We start from the raw sequence: 22140 nt of genomic DNA, 5'->3' as shown, positions 1-22140 counted from the left end.
TTAACTGATTGAGCCACCCAGGCGCCCCAGGCCATGACCTTTCAATGAACTTTTTAGAGTAATTATTAAAAAACATAAACATTTGAAAGAACCAATAATTGATTGATATAGTATATTCACATGCAGGAGTTAGCAAGGCATTTTAAAATATGATTTTCCTATGTAAATTTTCAGTGTAGTGTAACTGTTACTGAAGTACATACAGAAAAATATACAAATTATAAGTGTACAGCTTAACAAATTTTCACAAATTGAGCACCCATGTAACCACCAACCAGAGTGAGAAATAGACCACCAGAATCTGAGGAACAACCGTGAGTTCCCTTCCAGTCACTTCTGCCACCACTAAGAATAACCATTATCCTGGTTTCTAACATCATAGATTAGTTTTGCCTGTTACTGTGCTTTATGTAAATGGAATTGTAACATACGTACTCTTGTGAATACTTTTTTTCTCAATATTATTTTGTGAAATTCAGACTTGCTGCTGCATGTTTATGGCACATTTATTCTCATTGCTGTATAATATTCCATTTTATAAATGCAATTTATCCATGCCACCATTGATAGGTATTTGGGCTGTTGCTAGGTTTTGACTGTTAAAAATCGTACTGCTGTGGACATTTATATACATGCTTTAGGTGAATGTCTTTATGCATTTGAGTTAGGTATATACCTAGGAGTGGAATTGCTAGGTGATAGCCTTGTTGGATACTGCCAAGCAGCTTTCCAAAGCGGTTGGGCCAGTTTACACTCTCACCAGCAGTGAATGCGAATTTTCCACATCTTCACCTGTAGTTGGTTTTGTCTTTTTCATTTTAGCAGCTCTGGTGGTATGTAGTAGTATTACATTGTGATTTTACTTTGTAGTTTGGTGATGACTAATGAAGTTGAATGCCTGTTCTTTAAATTTTTGGATATCCTCTTTTGGGAAATGCTTGTTCAAGTTTTTCAAAATAAGATTTAATACGTTTTTAGAGCCATGTTTACCTTTTCTCATATATATATGAAAAAATATATATATGAATATATATGAAATATATATTTCATAATATATAATATATAATATTTAAATATATTATATTTAAATATATATTTAAATATATATGAAAATACATATAAATATGTATACTTATATATATACATAAATTTATAAAGTACAGTGGGAAAAATAATAGAATCTGGATAATCCAGTGGATGAAAGTGTTTATTTCATATATATTTGCTATATACATCTGGTATTGGCTAGAAATATCATTGCTGGTGTAATTACTATTATATTGTCAAATTTATATTAAGACTTTATGTCTTGATTAATGTCCCAAAATTAAATAATGAACAATGGAAATATGCCTATATTAGGGGCTAGATGAAAAGCAATGTGCTCTGTAATGGACATTAAAAAAGTACAGTAGACCTGTCCCTTGCGCTTAGGGAACTTAAAGTTCACTCACTAGAAAGTGTTTTATGTAAATGTCTAAGAAGATATGTAATGAAAAATGCTTAGAAGGAAAATAAGCCACCATGATATCATATCAAAATTCCAAAGAAATTAGGGTTTTATATCTACTTTTTCTAAATTTGCCATTGTTGCAACTCGTTTCTCCAATAAAGGAATATGTCCAAAATGGGCAAATCATCCCCAGTAAACTTTATGTTTGCTTTTTAATTTACTTTAGGAGGCAGTTGAAAGTGTTGGTTCAGCCACAGAATTACAAGATCTAAATTCAACAGATAATTCAAATCACTGCTGATGCAGTGCAAGTTACAAGTTTAAATCTAAATGAAGCCAGTTTAAAAGAGCTAATTTAATTCACAGCTGTGTTCAATTTAAATAAAACATCGATATTAGGTCTTCATTCTTTTTTCTTTTTATGGACGGATGTGCTTCCTCTTGTATGGCATGTAAGTTGATTAAACTTTAAAAATATGAATTGGGTCATATGCCCAGATTGTCTTCTCTTTTGAAATTTTTTTTTAATTTCTCAGTTACTGGAGACCATTACAGACATGGATTTAAAACATCATTTTCCTGAGCGCCTGGGTGGCTCTGTCGGTTAAGCGACTGCCTTCGGCTCAGGTCATGATCCTGGAGTCCCGGGATCGAGTCCCGCGTCGGGCTCCCTGCTCAGCGGGGAGCCTGCTTCTCCCTCTGACCCTCTTCCCTCTCGTGCTCTCTCTTTCAAATAAATAAATAAAATCTTTAAAAAAAAAATACATTTTCCTTTTTAGAAGTAGATGTTTGTTTTAAAAGTAAATTGAATAATGAAAAATGTCAGTCCTAAAAAGTTCTGGAACTGCACCTTGAAATCGTTTGGAAAAGAAGGAAACATTGGTGATATTATTTCCAGAAAGAAAAGTTTTATCTTAATCTTAGATTTAAAAGATTTTATGAGGGGCACCTGGCTGGCTCAGTCAGTTGAGCATCCAACTCTTGGTTTCGGCTCAGGTCATGACCTCAGGGTCATGAGACTGAGCCCCACATCAGGCTCCACACTCAGCACAGAGTCTGCTTGTCCCTCTCCCTCTGCTCCTCCCACCACTCGCTTGCCCTATTAAATAAATAAATAAAATCTTAAAAAAATAAAAGATTCTGTGAAATATTAATGTTATTCTTGCTCCATTATTCAGTTGCATATATGATTATGTTCAGTAGCATAAGTATCTTTTACCTTTGGTAATTAGTTATCCTTTGTAAATTAGTAGATAATGCTACTTTTAAATTTTGTTTCCATTTGGCTTCTGTCAGCACCTTATAATATCTTTGATAAAGAAGAAAAGAACTGGGAAGTTTTGTTACATGCTTGTTTTGAAGTTATCATTCATAATTATAAATCATTTTATAAAAATAAGCTGCTTTTTTTCTTTACCTTTTTGACAGTAATATTCACAGGTTCTACTAGGGAATTATCTTTTTTATATATTTAGCGTTACTATTTTAATAATGCTGACAGTGATGTATATACACAAACACTTGTTGTTTCTAAGATGTTTTATATTCTGCTTATTGATTCTTGTACATTTCAAGTTTTCATATTGTTTAATACCTAGTACCCAATGTTTAACAAAAAAGCATTGCCTACTCTTTTGATTGATTAGCAAATACTGTGGCAAGACATTGACACAGACTAGAGCAGTGGTTCTCAATGGTGGGTGATTTTTGCCTTCCAGGGGATATTTGGCAATGTCTGGTAAGACAACCTGCAAAGCACAGGGCAGCCCCTATAACAAAATGCTACTATGCCCATGTTTAAAGAACAAGGGCCATTGTGTTAGTGGCACATAAAGACACAGGATAAATATATTATCTTTCCTAGACTTTAGATTCACTCAGTGATTTCAGGATTTCTGGGGATTTACATTACAACAAACTTGAATTTATTTTGGGCTAGAAGTTTTTCCTGGAATTTTAAGGTAAAGCATGACCTTTTGTAGTAATTTACACATGTGGAGAATTGTTTCAAGCTATGTGTCCCAGGCACTCTCCTAGCTTAGGGTATCAGGAAATGATACTAATGAAATGGCTTTAAGTTGAGGCCAGAAGGATGAGAAAGAATCAAGTATATGGAGAGTGGAAAGAATAGCATTCCAGACAGCGGGAACAGCATGTGTCAAGGTCCTGAGGCAGGAACTAGCTGGACCTTTTTGAGGAGCTAATGGAAGAGTAACATGAGATTGGTTGGAAAAGTAAGTAGGGAATAGATCATTTAGAGTCCTAGTAGCCATGGTAAAGGTTTGGAGTTTAAGTACAGTGGAAGTCACTGGAGTGAGTTAAGCAAAAAAGTGACATATCCCAATTTATCCCAATATCTAGAAAATCAATTTCATTACCATGTGGAGCATGGATAGGAGAGGTAAGAGTTGATAGCTGGGAGTCAACTTTAGGAGACAATTGGAGTCCAATTTGGAGATGTTGGTGGTAGAAATGAAGAAAGAGAAGTGAATTTAGGTTGAACACAAATCACAAAAATATAAATCAGAGGTATATATAGTTTATACTTCTCGTTTTCTGTTTAGTACTTCACATTTTCTGTTTAGTAATTGTTGGTGCTATATCATCATACTAATCCTACTTAACCTATAAAATATTTTCCAAAATTTTCAATGGCACCAACTCTTCATTTTCAAGTTGAAGGAAGCTCTTACCACTGTACATAGCAGTTCCTCATATATAGTCTTCCATTATTTTGAAAACCAATTCTGCTTTCTTTTTAAGAGAAAAGAAACCCTGTTCATCCCCTCTGAAAATGAGAAGATTTTGAAACAACTCCACCTTTGTTACAATGTTGTGAAAGACAGTTACGTCCGAGTTTCAAATAATAATCACACCATTTCTGGATGGGAGAATGGTGTGTGGAAAATGGAATCCATATTCAGAAAAGTTGAAACAGACTGGAACATGGTAATTTCATGCATGAAACTGTTTAAAAACTTTGTCATTGTTTAAACAAATGTAGATTATTTCAGTTGTGTATAATGTGAAAACTAATATATCAAAATTTTAGTGATCGTCAAACCTGTAAAAGAAAATCCTGCTTCCAAGATTTGTTTAATCAAAAGTCCCTAAGAAATTTGTGCATTTGTATCAAGGAAAGCATCCATTTTCATCAAAGAGGCTGAACTTAATTCACTCATGGGGAAAATAAGTGTGCGACCAACTCATGACTAGTTTTTGCCTGAATATATAAAATATAGTGTTATTTAATTCCTTTACAGGTACTTATTGATTACCTACTAAATGCAGGCTATTGGGGACTCTAACATTTAATCTAAAGTCCCAAGAGCTAACCATTTGACACACTTTAATTTCATAAGAATGTGGATGATTAAGCAGCTATATTGGTTATTTCTTCTCCATGCCCTAAAGAATAAAGGAATGGATGCTAGGACTATAGTAGTTTACTTATACCCACCTGCACTGTCGGCACAGGTTATCTGTTACAGGTAAGAAGCTTTGCCTTTAAACTGACCTCCCCTTAGATACGCGCCAGAAATGAACACAGAACTATTCACATGACCTCAGTAGATCGAACCATGTTATTGATAGATTTTCATAGGAGTTAATCAGCTTATAGGGAGCTTTTAAAGTTTGAGTAGGAAGGGAAGTTTCTCATTTGTAAGACATATTGGCTAGATTTTAAAAGTAAGCCACGGGTTAACAGCTACTAGTGTTTATGCTTATCACTGTTCTAGGCATTAATCAGAATACAGAAGACATACAGAGATGAGATCCTTGCCTTTTCTTTTCCAGTCGTATGTTTTGGTTCTAAAATTTACCTTGGTGCTTATATTGGTGATCTTTTTGTATTAAACTAAGAATAACTTACAACATTATTAAAATTGTAGGTTTAGGAATTTTCTTCTTGAGTTGAAGAACATAAAAAATAGAGCAAGATCAAATTGAAAATTTTAAGATGTGTATATCTGTAATTGATTATGTAGTTAATGAGAGAGGATGAACTTCTCTGGAAGACTATTCTTAGCCTAAAGATTCTTCGGAACAGAAAGGATAGGATAGACATGTTATTTATCCAAGGACTAAGCTATCCTTGTGGAACTAAAGAAAGAGTATGCCTTTCTTCCTCACCAGCAGTGTTAATGGAGAAAGTTAATGGAGAAAATAATGACTTTCTGCAGAAGATGTGGTGTGATGAGAAACAGATCGATTCTATGGGCTATTTCTTCTCTGTCTTACTCATTTGTTCATCAGCAAACATGTACTGAATGCCTGTTATGTCAGGCGTTGTTCTCAGCTACATGGATAAAAAGATAAAGATACGGTTTCTGCCCTCACAATCTAACAGGGGAAGCTGAAGCATAAACAGCCATCTTACCCACGATGCAGAGTGCTATAATAAGGATATCAACACATTGCTATGGAAACACCAAGGAGGGAGTAATTAGCTCTGGCTGTGGGAGTTGGGGAAAGCTCCGCAGAGCAGGCGACATTTGAGCTGGACGCTGAAGGATGAGTAGGTGTTCATAAAGCAAGGGAATAGTAGGGGAAAAGCATGCAGTACATGGCATGTTTTGGAGTTCTCTGAATAGACCATTGTGGCCAGACGGTATATTTATGAGTAAGAGTTAAATAATGTAAAGGAGATGCAGAGGCCATTAAGTAAAAAACAGGCTCCCACTCAATTTTAAGTTTATGCCTTGATATACGTGTACAAAGGACATCACTTAGAAGTTGAATGACTCTGTTTCGAGTTATAATATGAAGAAAATATTAGAATCTTAATTACACTTACAGAGTCTAATAACTCAGAAGTAATATATTGCCACTGAAACATTGAATTTTCCACCTAAGTCAGTATTTTTAGTTTTGTATTAGTATGTTCCCAATTAGGGATTCTCTAGCTCCACTAAATAGAAGAAGCCTATTTCCCACCACACCTTTCCTCAGTAACCTCCAGCCTGGAATCATGACAGATCACATGCAGTCTGCCCTCAGATATTTAGAACAGATTCTTACCCTCTCAGAGTTAGCCTCCCAAGAACAGGGAGACTTACTAAATGTTACTATTTGGCAAATACACTGTTCAGTGATGTCTTATTTGGAAGGAATATAAAAAGCTGAATCAAGAAGACCAATATATCTTTTAGGAGGCAAATGATAACACCTTGATAAAAGTGTTAATAGCTTCCTAATTAGTCTTCCTGCATCTCACAGTTGTTTTCCATGCTGTTAAGCCACAAAAGCATTTTCCAAACCCCAGTCATTACTGAGTGCTCGTAGGGTAAGAAATAGCTCAAGTCTCTTCTGAGTCTGGCCTCTGCCTTCTTCTCTGGCCTCGCCTTGCACCATGCTACCCCCTTGCTCTACATTGCAGCGGCACTGCCCTTCTTCCTTCTGTACAGAACCCCTTTTACTTTCCTTTGTGTTAGATTCGCTTATTCCTTTGCTTGGAACTTGGTATAAGCCTCACTCCCTCTAGTCCCAGCTAACTGGATCCATTTCCCCCTTTATTTATTCACTGTACATGTACCTCTCCTTCATGACATTTATTTAACAAATTTGTGTAAGAATAGATTATTTGTCTCTGTCCTACTAGAATTGTAAGCATTCTCAAAGAAAAGGCTTTGTCTTTTTTTACTCACTTGTACTCTCAGTATGCATATGTCTAGCATAGTGCCTGATAAATGTTTAGTAAAGATTGCTGAATGTAAGAAAGAATGTTTGAATGCATATGGCATAAATTCTATACCACCCTCAGACTGTGTAGAGTGTCAAAGATACTCTGTCTTCATTCAGACTATCCCTTGGCATGTCCTTAGGTACTTCTTGCAAAGTGTCATCTTTGTCACTAGAGTCACTTTAGCACTTTTTGGGGTGTGGCATTATGTCAAGAATTGATTCATTTAGTCATTCAGTAAACATGCATTGTCAGACATTGTGCTTGGCCCTTAGGATGTAATGATAAATTAGGAGTCGAGCCTCAAGGTGAGCATAGGCTACTGGAGGAGAAAGACATGTGGACCAGTTGTTCAGATTAGTGCGATAAGTGCTAGAAGAATATGGATCTGTATATGACTCTAAGGGAAAGAAGACAGAATGAAGAGCCACTATCCCTTCTTGAGTCAGAGATGATGACCTTGCAGAAGAAGTAATACCTGAATAGGCTTTTGGAGAAGGAGGCAGAGGGAGAGTTTCTCAGTGTGGAGATAGGATGTAGAAAAAGGGAGCAGGAGATACAGCATGTGCAAAAGCACTGGGGTGAGAAACGTCTGGTATATTTAGGGAAGAGTATGTAGTAGGAAATACGGGGGAGAAGAGTGGGAAATGAGACTAGAGGGGCAAACAGTGGTCAGGTCCCAGGGACTTTGATTACCTTGCAGTTACGTAATAGGAAACCATGAAAGATTTCAGGCAAGGGAAGGACATGATCACACTCATGATCCAGAGGTAATTACGGAGGCTACAAATAGAAAAAATAAGCATAATACGGAAAGATGTAAATACAGTGGGGACTGACAGTGATTTATGTTTGATTTCAGTGATAAAATGGAATAACCAAAAATAATCATGAGCAATACCAATTTACTAGCATTAAATTAAAATCTATTGAAATGCAGTTGTTCTGCTAGATATGTGTAGGAATATGTGCAGAGTGTCTGTTGTACAGTAAACTTAAGTTCATCTTTTTTTTTTTTAACTAGAGTTAATCTTAACAGGCTAAGCACAAAAATCATTTTAAGAGCAGAGCAAAGAACAGCTTCAACAGTGCAGTACAAACCAAACCTCCAGAAAACCATAGCAGTGGACAGAACAGCCTGGCATATAGTAATCAGAAAATCTTTAAGTAAGGATCTTCTGTAGAATGTGAAAAACATAAAACATAAAGAACCTCACATGCATATTGTTCTCAGTCTTGAAAATAGTGGTCACAGCTATAATCCAAAGGATAAGTTTGCGTTGTGTGCATTGTTAATGGCATAGCTGAGACCTTAAGCCATACACAGACTGGTCTCATTGTCACCCATAGGTTGTGATCTGCCTGCACTGTATGCCTTACAGTTGCCAAAAAAAGGGAAGGGATGGGTCACTAGAGGGAGGGGGTGGGGTGCTGTATAGATTTCAAGTCTGTAGGGGTAAACTCCATGACTTCTGATTTTACTCTTCCTGCTACTAAAGTAAGGTAGCTCTTGATAGTCCCCGAAACTGCAAGAGCAAGCCTATAGAACTGCACACAGTAAATGGCACCGATGAATTAAAAAGCCGACAGCCAAAAATTTGTCTAAGATAACCCAAGAAGTAAGGAACATCCAATAGTTTAAAAAAAAAAAAAAAATTTCTTTCTCTAGACCAAACAATTGAATATTTGAAAGTTTATAAAGTACTTTTTTCCTCCTAAATAAATTATAATTACTGGTTCTGTTGCTATTACACATAGAAAGGACTACAGTTGGGTATTTATATAAATCTTACTGTTTGGGCACATTTCAGTTATCAAACTGAGTATACATATTCTTGATAGCTTCTGCCTCCAAAAATGCTGAGTTAAAATTAGTTGGTTAAAATGGTACAGACAGAATATATTGTGAGAAAAAGATGACATGAATTTTCAGTATCAATAGAGTCTTTTATTTCCATATACTGTTTCTTTAGCCTAAGAGACCTTTTATTTGCTCACAATGTGTTTGAATGTTTATTTAAGCATTTAAGAATTCCATGATGAATTCTATCCTATCCTTTAACTTTTTAGAGTCTTAAAAACTGATGCCTTTACGACTGAAAAATGCGAATTTTAGAACAAGCAATTGTCTCAGACATGTTCAACAGCTATTATAAACCTTCTTATGACAGTTAAAACCACAGCTGTGGCCCAGACCCATGTGGTGTAACTAAGACAATTCTGGGAGTAAGCTAGGAATTTGAAATTAACCTGACTTCAATCTGTCATATTTTATACCCACACTTTTAGGGGGAGGGGATCATTTGAAACTACTGAACTCTAAAAAAGATATAAGACGTAAAAAAGTATATACTGAGACATAAATCTGAATGTATTTGTCTTCAGATTACTTTTCCCCAGTTCTTTTAGTTTCTTCCAACCACCTTTCTTCCAATAACCCTACTGTTTGGCTCATCTTTTCCAGTTAATCCCCTTTACTAGGCATGGTTTTGAAGTAGTAATTAAATTACAGGTAATCCGTAGACGGCCAGTAGTTTAGGATAGATGGAACCAGTTACTCCCAGGGAGCACTGGTCAGTCCTCAGCCCCAGGTGTAGGAGAAACACTGCAGTGGGAATATGTGGGCATTAGAGGAGTTTATAGTGAGATTTCCCTAAACTTGAGTGGAACAGTCAACACTTCCATACATCTAGGTGTGCCATCCAGTGCAATCTAGTCTAAAGAGTTTAAATCATTTTCCGTGAGGAGTGATTGTTTTTAGTTGTTGATAACTTCCAGCTCACTGATTCTAAAAACTTTCCAATTAAATTAGCTGACATATTTGACCTGGAAGAAAAACTATAGGTTGTGAAATAGAATAGACTATCAATAGAATGCTAGCAGCGATTGATTTTTTACTTGATGACTAAAAACAGGTAGTAGGACATTTCCATGGCAGATGTATCATATGGTACTTCTATTTGTCCCAAGAAGTAAGAGGTTTCTAAAAGAATATGTGTGTATGCAAACTTTTAATACTTAAATACTGTTTATTAAACCCATATGAATCCAGAGCCTGTGCCCCCAGAAAACTTATGATTTGGTTAAGATCATACTAAGTATACACCTGATACAATTTACATTTGGGTAAAGAATTATTGGCAGTTCACAATGGTGTGAAATTCTGGAGGACTGTGAAAGCTGAGAGTTCGGATTTTAAGCTCAAGCCAGTTACTTGCTGTACATTCTAGACCATGCAACTGATAGGAAGGATGTGGGCTTTTAAAAAGATTAATTAGGCAGTTGGAGAGAGATGAGCATAAAGTCATGACTATAGTGGTAAGTGTGGTATAAATAAGGAAAGGGTTTTTTTGAGATTTATTTCAAAGAAATGCATGAGTTATTGCGTGAGTTTGAGCATCAGGGATAAGTGATTAAAGAGTCAAATTTTTAGGGGCTTGGGCCTGGGTGAATGGAGTTACCTGTGAAAGACCAAGGCTGTGGATGTCAGTGTTCACGTCCACATCTTCAAGAATGTACTTGAAACTATGAGAGGAGATGAGCTGGAAGCAGCCAGTAAACTTGGATGCCTTAAATAGTATATATTTAAAGTGGTAAGGGTCACTGATAGTGAAAGAATGGGAGCATACTATGTAGAGAGACAGCATGAATACTACATTTTAAACCATTACTTAACAATGACTGAGTTATTTTCTTAACTTAGGTAGATGGCCCATCTCGCTCTAGAAAAGCTTATCTAAAAATCCAGACTTAGAAAAGAAGATAAAGAATAATTGCATCTAAGAGGATTCTTCATTTTCAGCAGGACTCATCATAAAGTTCATGTTAAATAGCTGGACTTAACTAATTTAAAAGAAAATATGATTTACTAAAACGTGGTTAGCATCTACCCCTTAGCGCTATATTTATCGGGGCACCTGTATCCAAGTATCTTTCTTCCAGAGCAAAATACACTATAGGAAAAATTGCTGATAAAATGCAAAATGTTAACAGTGAAAATCTTCTCAGTGGGGAAGAAATTAGGTTTTTAATAATCGTTTGTATATAGTACCCTATGACAGTAAGACTTTGACTATATGTGTTTTCTGCACTGTTTTATTATTTGTGACAATTCTTCGTTCTCCTCCTCCTTTGTAGGTATATTTAGCCCGAAGGGAAGGATCATCTTATGCTTATATTTCCTGGAAGTTTGAGTGTGGGTCAGTTGGCCTAAAAGTAGATAGCATTTCCATTAGAACAAGTAGTCAAACCTTTCAGACTGGAACAATACAGTGGAAATTGCGATCTGAAACAGCCCAAGTAGAACTGTCAGGCGGTAAGCATTTGACTGAAGAATTAATCATGATGAGTATATTTAACACTCTGAAAAATAATTGCACTTATTTGAGCTTTTCATACCCAAGAGTCATTCATACTACTGCAGCAAAATAAATAAATAAATAAAATTAAAACTTGTATAACCTCATTCTAATAGAACTGTTTGTGTTTTTTATTGTGAAACACAAATGGATGAAGAAAAGCCATTTCTTTGTTTCAAAGGACATACTTCCTCTATAAGGAATAATTTATATTTATTTTTTTAAGGGTTGATTGTACCTACAGGTTAGGTATAAACTATGTATTCCAAAACTATTTCTTTATATTCTTTAAGTTACTAAAAGCAAAGTGTTAATTATTTTTTTTTCCTCCAACAGATAAAACTCTTCACTCCTATCATGATTTTTCTGGTGCCACTGAAGTTATTTTGGAAGCAAAATTAAGCAGAGGAGATGGTGGTGTTGCTTGGCAACATACCCAGCTGTTTAGACAAAGCTTAAATGACCATGAAGAAAATTGTTTGGAGATAATTATAAAATTCAGTGACCTTTGAGAACCTGAACATTATAGAAAAGCTGGCAATAATCAAGGACTTACCATGTTCTAAAGTAGTCTGTTGGTTCAGTGCATGCTTAGTTGGCAATTTACTACCCTCTGCTAGCATATTTCTTTTGCTGGCTATCCATCATGTACCCCTCATGAAAATATATCTTTATACTATGGACCATAATGAAACCTTGAATTAAAAGCTCCCTTCCATATGTGACTGTAATTTGAAGTAAAGTCTTATTGCCTCAATATGAGATTTTAATCTAAAAACTAAAAAGTATAGTTTTAAAAGTAAAATGAAGGTATTCATGATGAAATGCTATTCATGATTATGATATAATCTTAAGCTAATAATAGTTATATGACATTTTTTGATCAGCCATTAATTTCTTCATAAATAATTAGATTTCCTAAGATTTTTAATTTTTAATAAATGTGAAAGTATAGTATCTCGTAAGTTACAATGCATGAACATTTTTATGATTGTAAATACATAGGCATTTAAGAAATAAAATGAATTATTTTGCCTTATATCATTTTAGTGTTTACTTTGGCTAAATAAGAATCTTTAATAAGTATGCTAAACATTGAAAACTGTTGGAATAGACGAGAGTTATGAAAACATTTATTGCATATATTCAGAAATATATTATAAATCCATGTGTGGACGTTTCGAGTTTACTTTTGAGTATTTCTATCTACCTCATTGAATAAAGATCTGTTCCTGTCTTTGAAACTATGTAACTAGATTGTACAGTATATGTTAATCAAGAGTTTTTGGTACGTCCATATAACCTCGCCAGTTGAATTTAGTGACCGTTTATTAAGCGTTTGTGCAAGCATTGTGTAGCACCAAAGGAGGCAGAGGAGAGGAGGACACAGCTCCTGTACTCTCACTCTTTGTGATGTTCTGCAAAGTGAGTTCTCAACTCTTCATACAAGAAAAGTACATTCTCAGATTCTCACCCTGTGCAACTCAGTAGGACATTCGTGTGCATTATTAAAAATGCACTAAGATCCTGAACAAAGGTCTTATATTTGCTTTTTCCTTGTAGTCAAACTGTTGAGGATCAGTTTCTTGCTAAAAAGTTACATTTCAAAAAAATGTTCATGCCTCTAAAGGTAGGAGTCTTGAATATTAAAAAGTTTTCTGGAATTCTCCTGAGTTGAGCATAGCTTCATATGTGGCCAAATACATAAAATTGGAGAGCCTTGACTTTTTACCTGTCTTGAGGTGTCTGGTACTGGCACATGAGTACTGTGATGAGCAGGTGGCCCAACCTCCCTAACCCTCATGAGAAAACCTAGAGATTGGCAAGCATAAAGATGTAAGAAAAATGTCAGTCTCGACGGAATGTCCCTCAGCTGTGAAAAGAGTACATTCTAATTTTTACTGTGGCTGTAAGAAAAATGATTCAAGTTCAAATGTCTTATTTTTATAGAGATGAAATGTTGAAGAGGAAAAGTAGCTGCACACTTTTCTTAAACGTATTCCATGAGAGTCTCAACCCCAAGGGTACCCAGTACATGATAATAGATACTTTATTGTACAGAAAATATTGGCAATAGTGCAGAAATTACGGAGCAAAACGATTCTCGGTAATGTATAAAGCTAAGTGACAATAAACTGGTAAGGCCGAAGGAACAGGCAAAGAAGGGCTGATCAGGCAGACCCCACTCACAGTGGCACTAATATCAGAGCTCAGTCTATGTAGCAGTCCTTTAGGATCTTCTCACTTAGGAGTACATGGTGCCTTATGCCTAGAGTGAATGCCAGAGCACTGGGGGCGTAACTGCACCACCTTCTGGAAACGGACTCTGTCTGGTTGAGCAGCTTTCTACTCTGGCTTCAGGTCAAGTCCCATCATGATAGTTTTACAGTCTGCTTTTGGTTGCAGTGAGTTTGGATGGAGGGCGGTTTAAAAAAGTATCTGTGCTGGAATTCACATTCTCAAGATGAACAAGAAGCTACAACTGAGAAAATCGTGAGTTTTATCAGTTTACAAGGAGAAGTGCCTCACGTTAAAGGAGGGTTAGAGAACAGTTTATCGTGGACTTTTGGAATAGGAAAGGTTGTTGATGATCATCTCACCCGGACTCCTCACTTTTCCCTGAGGAAACTCAAACCCAGAGAAGTTAAATGACCTGTCTAAACGATGAGTTGCTGTTCTAGTGGGTGTTTCACGAATAGATACTTCGATAGGAATGTTCAAGTTGAGATGTTAAAACTGGTACTAGAATCAGCGATTTTTCTACCTATAGGTAAGCTTTCCTGGAGAACAAATTTATTGTAATTTGATGACAGATTGTTCTAGATATGGATGCTTTGGCATTTGTGTGAAAATTTTTTAAATAATTTTTTTCCTCTGTAACAATAAATTGTATGTTGATTTTATAGTCCAAGTGAATACACTCTTCTAAGCTAATAACTGACTCAGGTGGCATTCCTTCCTTAAACACTCTTGCGGGGGGGAAAGAATAAGAATAAACCAACACAAGTCATGATTGGTTTTATTCCACTTAGCGTGTATTACCGTCACATCTTTATATGGACCAAAACAGTGCTTTATTTCTGATAAGAGATTTGGAATGGACCTAAACTAATAATGGTCACCTTTGTAGTGTCTAATGAGTGCCCATGACTTCAGTGTCTCATTCGATCATAGTGGCATCTTGTGCTAGGCCTAGTGACATTGTATGTATTTTGAAACTGAGAGGCTAAGAGGAGCCAGCAGCATTTTAATGTCATTCCCTATCATTAAAACACCACAATGAATACAGACTCAGAAGGTGAGACCTTGCTCTCTTAATTTTCTAAAGACTTGCTCCGACAGTTGCAGTAGCAACTAGAAATCCGTAAGTTAGCCAGAAAGGGCCTCTGAGGGGCTAAAATAAGTATCATAAAGTCTAACCACTGAAGCCCATATTCTTTATTGGGAGAGAGCATTGTAGGTTGTCTCTCGAAGTCTGTTATTTACTGATTTTAAATGTTTAAATTGTTAAAGCCATTTTTGTTAAAAAATTCAAACAAGACAATAAAGTAAAAGTGCTCCCCATACTACACCGTTTACAGGAGTCACCGCCAAAAATGTTTACATGTGTTTTTCCAGAGCTTTCCTGGAGATTTTTGTATTCATACATGTACACATACACACAAAATCAGTTTTCATGTATTGGGTTTTTGTCTTTTTATGTAAGTAGAAGTGTATTTTCTTTGCTTGTGTTCTTAACAACGTGTCTAAAGAAATCTTTACATGGTTGGCCATAGATCTGCCACATTCTTTTTAACTCCTTTATTCCCTTATTTACAGATATTTAAGTTTTTCCCTTTTTTGTTATTTCAAACACTACTGCAGTGAACATCATATTTCACACAGAATATATGTGAAGATATGTGCATTTTTAATCTTAACCTGTCTACCATCCCATCATTTTCTAAAGGAGGTACATCAGTTTACACCCTTCAGTGATAGTGCTCGAGAGCACCCATTTCCTCCCATTCTTGCCAAAACCACATATTGTAGCTGTGGTAGCCAACCCTCAATGAGCCTTGCCTCCATGTGTTTGTGTTGTCCCTTGCATGCTAAATTAGAGCGGGCCTGTGTGCCCAAAAGAATATGGTAAAAGTGACCATGTGGGATTTCTGAGGCTTTATCATAAACAACCTTGCTTGCTAATATTGCTTACTCTGGAGGAAATCCGTTGCCATGCCCTAAGGCCACTCTGTGGGGAGGACCAGAGGCTCCCTCCAACCTCTAGCACCAATCTTCGAGCCACAGAAGTGGATTCTCCAGCCTTCAGCGACTAGCTTCATGAGAATGAGACGCCTCGAGATGGAAATGCCAACCCTACCACTACTGAATTCCTAATGCCCAGAAAACCATTATAGCTAACTGATTTTTAAAAAGACACTTTGGGAGTGCTTTGTTTATACAGCATTAGATTACTGTTATGGACTAAGTATTTGTGTCCCCCCTCTCCACTCCCCCTACCAAGGCCTATGTTGAAATCCTAACCCCCAATGTGGTAGTATTAGCTGGGGAGGCCTTTGGGAAATAAGTTATGAAAGTGGAGCCCTCATGAATGGGATGAGTGCCCCTGAAAGCGCTTGCTGCTTCTCTACTTCCCACCCTGTGAGGACACAAGAGGTCTATCTATAAACCCAGAAGAGGGGAGGGCCTTCACCCATAACCCAACCCGATTTCAGACTCCCAGCTTCCACACCTGTGAGAGATAAAGGTTTGTTGGTTAACCCTCTTGGTCTATGGTAATTTGTTACTGCAGCCCAAACTAAGACAATGAATAAAACAGCAATGTTGTATTTGCGCATCTCATGGATGAAAAATACCTAGTTTTAAGTTACATTTCCTTGATTAGTTGTGAGGTTAAACAATTTTTCACGTGTTTATTAGCCATTTTTGTTTCTTAAGTTTTCTGTATACAGGCATACCTTGTTTCATTGCACTCTGCTTTATTATGCTTTGCAGACATTGCATTTTTTACTAATTGAAGGTTTGTGGCAACCTTGCTTCCAGCAAGTCCATCAGCACCATTTTTTCAACAGCATTTGCTCACTCTGTGTCTCTGTGTCACCTTTAAGTAATCCTGGCAATGTTTCAAGCTCTTTCATTATTATTATATTTGTTACGGTGATCTGTGATCAGTGATCTTTGATGTTACTGTTGTAATTATTTTGGGGTGCTATGAACGGCACCCATATAGAAGACAGCAACCTAACAAATTTGTGTGTTCTGACTGCTCTACCAACCAGCTGTTCCCTTGCCTCTCCCTCTTCTTGGGCCTCCCTGTTCCCTGAAACACAATATTGAAATTAGGCCAATGAATAACCCTGCAATGGCCTCTGAGGTGTTGTGTGAAAGGAAAAGGCGCATGTCTCTCACCTTAAATCAAAAGCTAAAAATGATTCAGCTTAGTGAGGAAGGTGTGTCAAAAGCAAGGATGGGCCAAAAGCTTGGCCTCTTATACCAAACAGCCAAGTTGTGAATGCAAAGAAAATTTCTTGAAGGAAATTAAAAATTCTAATGAACACACAAATAATAAGAAAGTGAAACAACCTTATTGCTGACATGCAGAAAGTCTGAGTGGTCTGGATAGAAAATCAAAGCAGCCACACATTCCTTTAAGCCAAAGTCTAATCCAGAGCAAGTCCTAGCTCTCTTCAATTCTGTGAAGGCTGAGAGAGGTGAGGGAGCTGCAGAAGAAAAGTTTGAAGCCAGCAGAGATTGGTTCATGAGGGGTAAGGAAAGAAGCCGGCTCCATAACATAAAAGTGCAAGGGGAAGCAGCAAGTGGTAGAAGCTGCCGCAAGTTATCCAGAAGACCTAGCTAAGACCATTAACGAGGGTGGCTACACTGAACAACAGATTTTCAGTGTAGACCACACAGCCTTCTATTGGAAGAAGATACCATCTAGGACGCTCATAGCTAGAGAGGAGAAAGCCTGGCTTTTAAGCTTTAAAGGACATGCTGACTCTTAGGGACAAATGCAGCTGGTGACTTCAGGTTGAAACCAATGTTCCTTGACCATTCTGAAAATCCTAGGGCCCTTAAGAACTATGCTAGATCTACTCTGCCTATACTCTATAAATGGAACAAAACCTGGATGACAGCACATCTGTTTACATCATGGTTTGCTAAATATTATAAGCCCACTGTTGAGACCCGCTCAGGGGAAAAAAAAAAAAAAAAAGATTCCTTTCAAAATATTACTGCTCACTGACAATGCACCCAGTCCCCCAAGAGCTCTGATGGAGATGCACAAGATTAAGGTTCTCGCGCCTGCTAACATCCATTCCGCAGTCCAGGGATCAAGGAGTCATTTGGACTTTCAAGTCTTATTATTTAAGAAACACATATTTTAGGCTATAGCTGCCATAGATGACAATTTCTCTGATGGATCTGCGCAAAGGATATTGAAACCTCCTGGAAAGGATTCACAATTCTAGATGCCATTAACATTTGTGATTCATGGGAAAAGATCAAAATATCAACATTTAACAAGCGGTTGGAAGAGGTTGATTCCAACTGTCGTGGATGACTTCAAGAGTGTAAGACTTTGGTGGAGGAAGTCACTGCAGATGTGGTGGAAATAGCAAGAGAACTAGAATTAAAAGTGGAGCCTGAAGACGGGACTGAATTGCTGCAATCTCATAAAATTTGAATGGATGAGGAGTTGCTTCTCATGAATGAGCAAAGGAAATGGTTTCTTGAGATGGAATCCACTCCTGGTGAAGATGCTGGGAAGATTGTTGAAATGACAGCAAGGATTTAGAATATTTCATAAATTGAGTTGATAAAGCAGCAGCCGGGTTTGAGGGAATTGACTCCAATTTTGAAAAGAAGTTCTATTATGGGTAAAATGCTATCAAACATTATCGCATGCTACAGAGAAATCAATTGTTCATGAAAGGAAGAGTCAATTGATGTGGAAAACTTCATTGTTGTCTTATTTTCAGAAATTGCCATAGCCGCCCCAGCCTTCAGCAATCACTACCCTGATCAGTCAGCAGCCATCAATCTTCAAGAGAAACCCTCCACCAGAAAGAGTTTATGACTCGCTGAAAGCTTAAATGATGGCTAACAATTTTTAGCAATAAAGTATTTTTTTTTAAGATTATTTATTTATTTATTTGTTTGACAGAGAGAGACACAGCGAGAGAGGGAACACAGGCAGGGGGAGTGGGAGAGGGAGAAGCAGGCTTCCCGCCGAGCAGGGAGCCCGATGCGGGGCTCGATCCCAGGACCCTGGGACCATGACCTGAGCCGAAGGCAGACGCCCAACGACTGAGCCACCCAGGCGCCCCCAATAAAGTATTTTTTAATTAAGGTATGTACCTTGTATTTTTAGACATAATGCTATTACACACTTAGTAGACTATGATATAGTGTAAAGACAACTTTTATATGCACTGGGAAACCAAAAATTCATTTGACTAGCTTTATTGTGATACTCACTTTATATCTCAACCAAATCTGCAATATCTCTGAGGTATTCCTGAGTAGATTCTTTGATAATCATTGTTATATCCAACTCTTTATGATTGCTTTCCTTCATATCATCTTGTGCTTGCTTAATGATTGTAATATTCTATTTCTATAAGATTACTAATTAGAAATTTTCTAGAGGTCTCTTTTGTTAAATAATTATCTCTATTTTCTTCTGGATCATATATTGTTCATTTTGGTTTCTCTTTCATGCTATTTGTTTTCTTTAAATGTTTGTTCTTCTGTATTTATGATTAAGGACTAAGCTGATAAGAGGTAGCTGGTTTGGTTTTTCTCAATGTGGAGGGTATTTCTTCACCAGGTCCCTCCCCTGGTTGGGAGGGCTGATTGCAGAGCCGTCTTAGTGTTGGGTGTGGCAGGCCAACAGTGAGCTTCCCTACTGGGTGTCTAGGCGTCAAGCAAGCAGATGTGCTGGACTCTCACACTTAGTCCCTCCCTGCTCAATATCCACAGGCTCATTTGTTCAGGGATTTTCTTTTTTTTCTTTAGGATCTGATATGTTTTTCTTAGATTGAACATCTACATAATTCCAAAGTCAAAACTATACAACAAGTTGGAGTCACGGACGTCTTGCTTATATCCCTGTTCTCTTCTCCCACCCAACCCACCCTCACAGGTAGCCATATTTACTTATTTGGGTTTATTCTTTTTCTTTTTTTTTTTTTTTAGATTTTATTTATTTGACAGAGAGGGCATAAGCAGGGAGAGCTGCAGGCAGAGGGAGAAGCAGGCTCCCCGCTGAGCAAGGAGCCCGATGAGGGACTCGATCCCAGGACCCTGAGATCATGACCTGAGCCAAAGGCAGACACTTAACTCACTGAGCCACCCAGGTGTCCTAAGTCTAATTTTTTTCTTTTTGAAAATATAAGCAAAAAAAAAACCACCTCCCCCTTTCCACCACAATAGACACTCAACTATTCTCCAGACACTGTTTTGCACCTTGTCTACTTGATGTATCATGGAGATCACTCTATATCGATACCTTAAGGGCTTCCTCATCCTTTTTACTGGTGCATAATATTCCTTTGAGTGCATGATAGTTCACATTTTGGGCTTTCTCCAGCCTTTTACAACCAACAATTTAAAATTATGTGAGTAGACTTAATAAAAAAAAAATCTGAATTCCAGCTTATATTGTAAAATTGGATGACACAACAACAATGTGTCCATAATGGCAGCACTTAGCTGAGGCTAATAGCTGTGCTTCCTTTAAGACAGGACCTGCAGGGGCGCCTGGGTGGCTCAGTCGTTGGGCGTCTGCCTTCGGCTCAGGTCATGATCCCAGGGTTCTGGGATCAAGCCCCGCATCGGGCTCCCTGCTCGGCCAGGAGCCTGCTTCTCCCTCTCCCACTCCCCCTGCTTGTGTTCCCTCTCTAGCTGTCTCTCTCTCTCTCTGTCAAATAAATAAAATAAAATCTTTAAAAAAAAAAAAAAGACAGGACCTGCATTCCCCATTATGGGGGTTTTAGGGACCCATATCCCCTGCCCCCAGGTCCAATGCTAAAACCCAGCAGTAGTCACCATTTACTGTAACACTTGCACTACTGTTCTCAGAAAAATACCGCTCTGTTGTCATGTCTGCCAAGACTGTAAAATCAAAGACTAAGCAGGTTGCATGGTTTTATTTCTTCACTAATTCATTTTTACCTACAGTCACGTATAAAAGTTATCTGCCTATAACATGTTATGGTATGTGATTGCCCTAAAGAGATGCACTATTTTATTTGTTCATATTTCAGTCAAATTTAAAGTAATTACTTCATATTACAAGTTTCTTAAAGCAAGATAATTGGCATATTGAATAGCTTTGGGGAAGGTTGTTGACTTTGAATTTTCAGGAACTTCAGATTCATCAGTAAGTTACTTAAGATTGTAGAAATCATTCCTGCGATCAAAAACCAAATGTAGGAAATGTACCAATTTTTATATCTTTATTTCTATAATTTGTACCTTTCCCCACTTCTTTTAATTTTCTGTGAGGCAAATACACTCACTTCTTGTAATTGTCTTTGGATCTTTGTAATTAATACTCAGAATGCTTCATAAATTCCACCATTTGCATTTTAGGAAAGTGGTTCTGCTGAGTGGCCAGCCCCACCACAGCACTCTCACGGTTTCAAAGGATTATCATGGGTACCTGCAGTGTTTTTTCTCCAGTTAAGCCTCCCCCCTCCCCATTACTTGTTAATGTTTTGGTTGTAAAAATTTTTTTAAAATACACAGAAGTGCGAAGAACAATATGACAAAATCAGTGTACTCTCCACTCGAAAGTGAAATACATTAACATTTTAATTTATTTGCTTTATCTTCTAATGAAAATCAAAACAGCACTTACAAAGTTGAAGTCCCCTATGGACCCCTCTCTCAGTCCCAATCCCCCTTTCTCCTTCCCCAGAGACAACTATAATCAGAACTTAAAAAACAAATTAGAGTTTATCTTATTATTTTTTCCTTTTACTATATTATTTATTAATTATAATATGGACCATATCACACCATCTGTGGGGTTTGTACAGTTTTAAGTCATTATAAATAACACATAATGTTCTACAATTTGCTTTTTCCATTACTTTCTATATCCACGTTGATACGTTTAGACCTTAACTATCTTAACTGTGCATAGATTCCATCACTTAACAGTACCGCAATTGATTTCTCCCTTACCAGCTTGATGGGTATTTAGTTGATGCTCAGTGTTTATGACAAGCAGTTATTATTACTATTACAATCAAAGCTATCTAGATCTCCTTGTGGGTAAGTGCAGTTTCTCTAGGATATATTCTTAGAAATAAAATTCCTGAGTCATAGGCTATGCACATTTTCAAATTTATTGCCAATTGTTTTCCAAGATGTTTACTGCCAACAGTACTATTGGCGATTTACCCAGATTTCTGCTTTTCTACATCCTGACCTGCACATAGTATTATTAAGTTTTATAATTTTTACCATTATGATCTGTGTGAAATAGTATTTTGTTGCTTCACTTTGTATTTTCCCGATTACTGGTGAGTTTGAGTTTTCTTTCACATTTATTGATCGTTTGGGTTCCCTATTCTGTCAATGCTTATTCATATATTTTGCTCCCTTTTTTATTGGGTTCTTTGTCCTTTTCT

At 37.0% G+C, this 22140-nt stretch overlaps 1 protein-coding gene across 4 annotated transcripts in view; it reads left to right on the top strand.

Moving 5' to 3' along the window:
• Positions 1-12769, top strand: part of NGLY1 (N-glycanase 1) — a 57057-nt gene extending 44288 nt beyond the window's left edge. For 3 of the 4 annotated variants that reach the window (XM_021678807.1, XM_021678806.1, XM_021678808.1), the window contains 3 exons: positions 4217-4402; positions 11274-11451; positions 11831-12769. In XM_021678807.1, the coding sequence (XP_021534482.1) occupies positions 4217-4402; positions 11274-11451; positions 11831-12006 (540 nt within the window). In that variant the 3' untranslated portion in view covers positions 12007-12769. The remainder of the gene's footprint in view (positions 1-4216; positions 4403-11273; positions 11452-11830) is intronic. The other variant, XM_021678809.1, reaches the window with a different exon arrangement.
• Positions 12770-22140: the final 9371 nt, after the last annotated feature.

The sequence above is a fragment of the Neomonachus schauinslandi genome, chromosome 1, assembly GCF_002201575.2.
Source record: "Neomonachus schauinslandi chromosome 1, ASM220157v2, whole genome shotgun sequence".
In the NCBI taxonomy this organism is placed as follows: domain Eukaryota; kingdom Metazoa; phylum Chordata; class Mammalia; order Carnivora; family Phocidae; genus Neomonachus; species Neomonachus schauinslandi.
The sequence above is the reverse complement of the archived record's forward strand: the minus strand, read 5'-3'. Positions and strand labels throughout refer to the sequence as shown.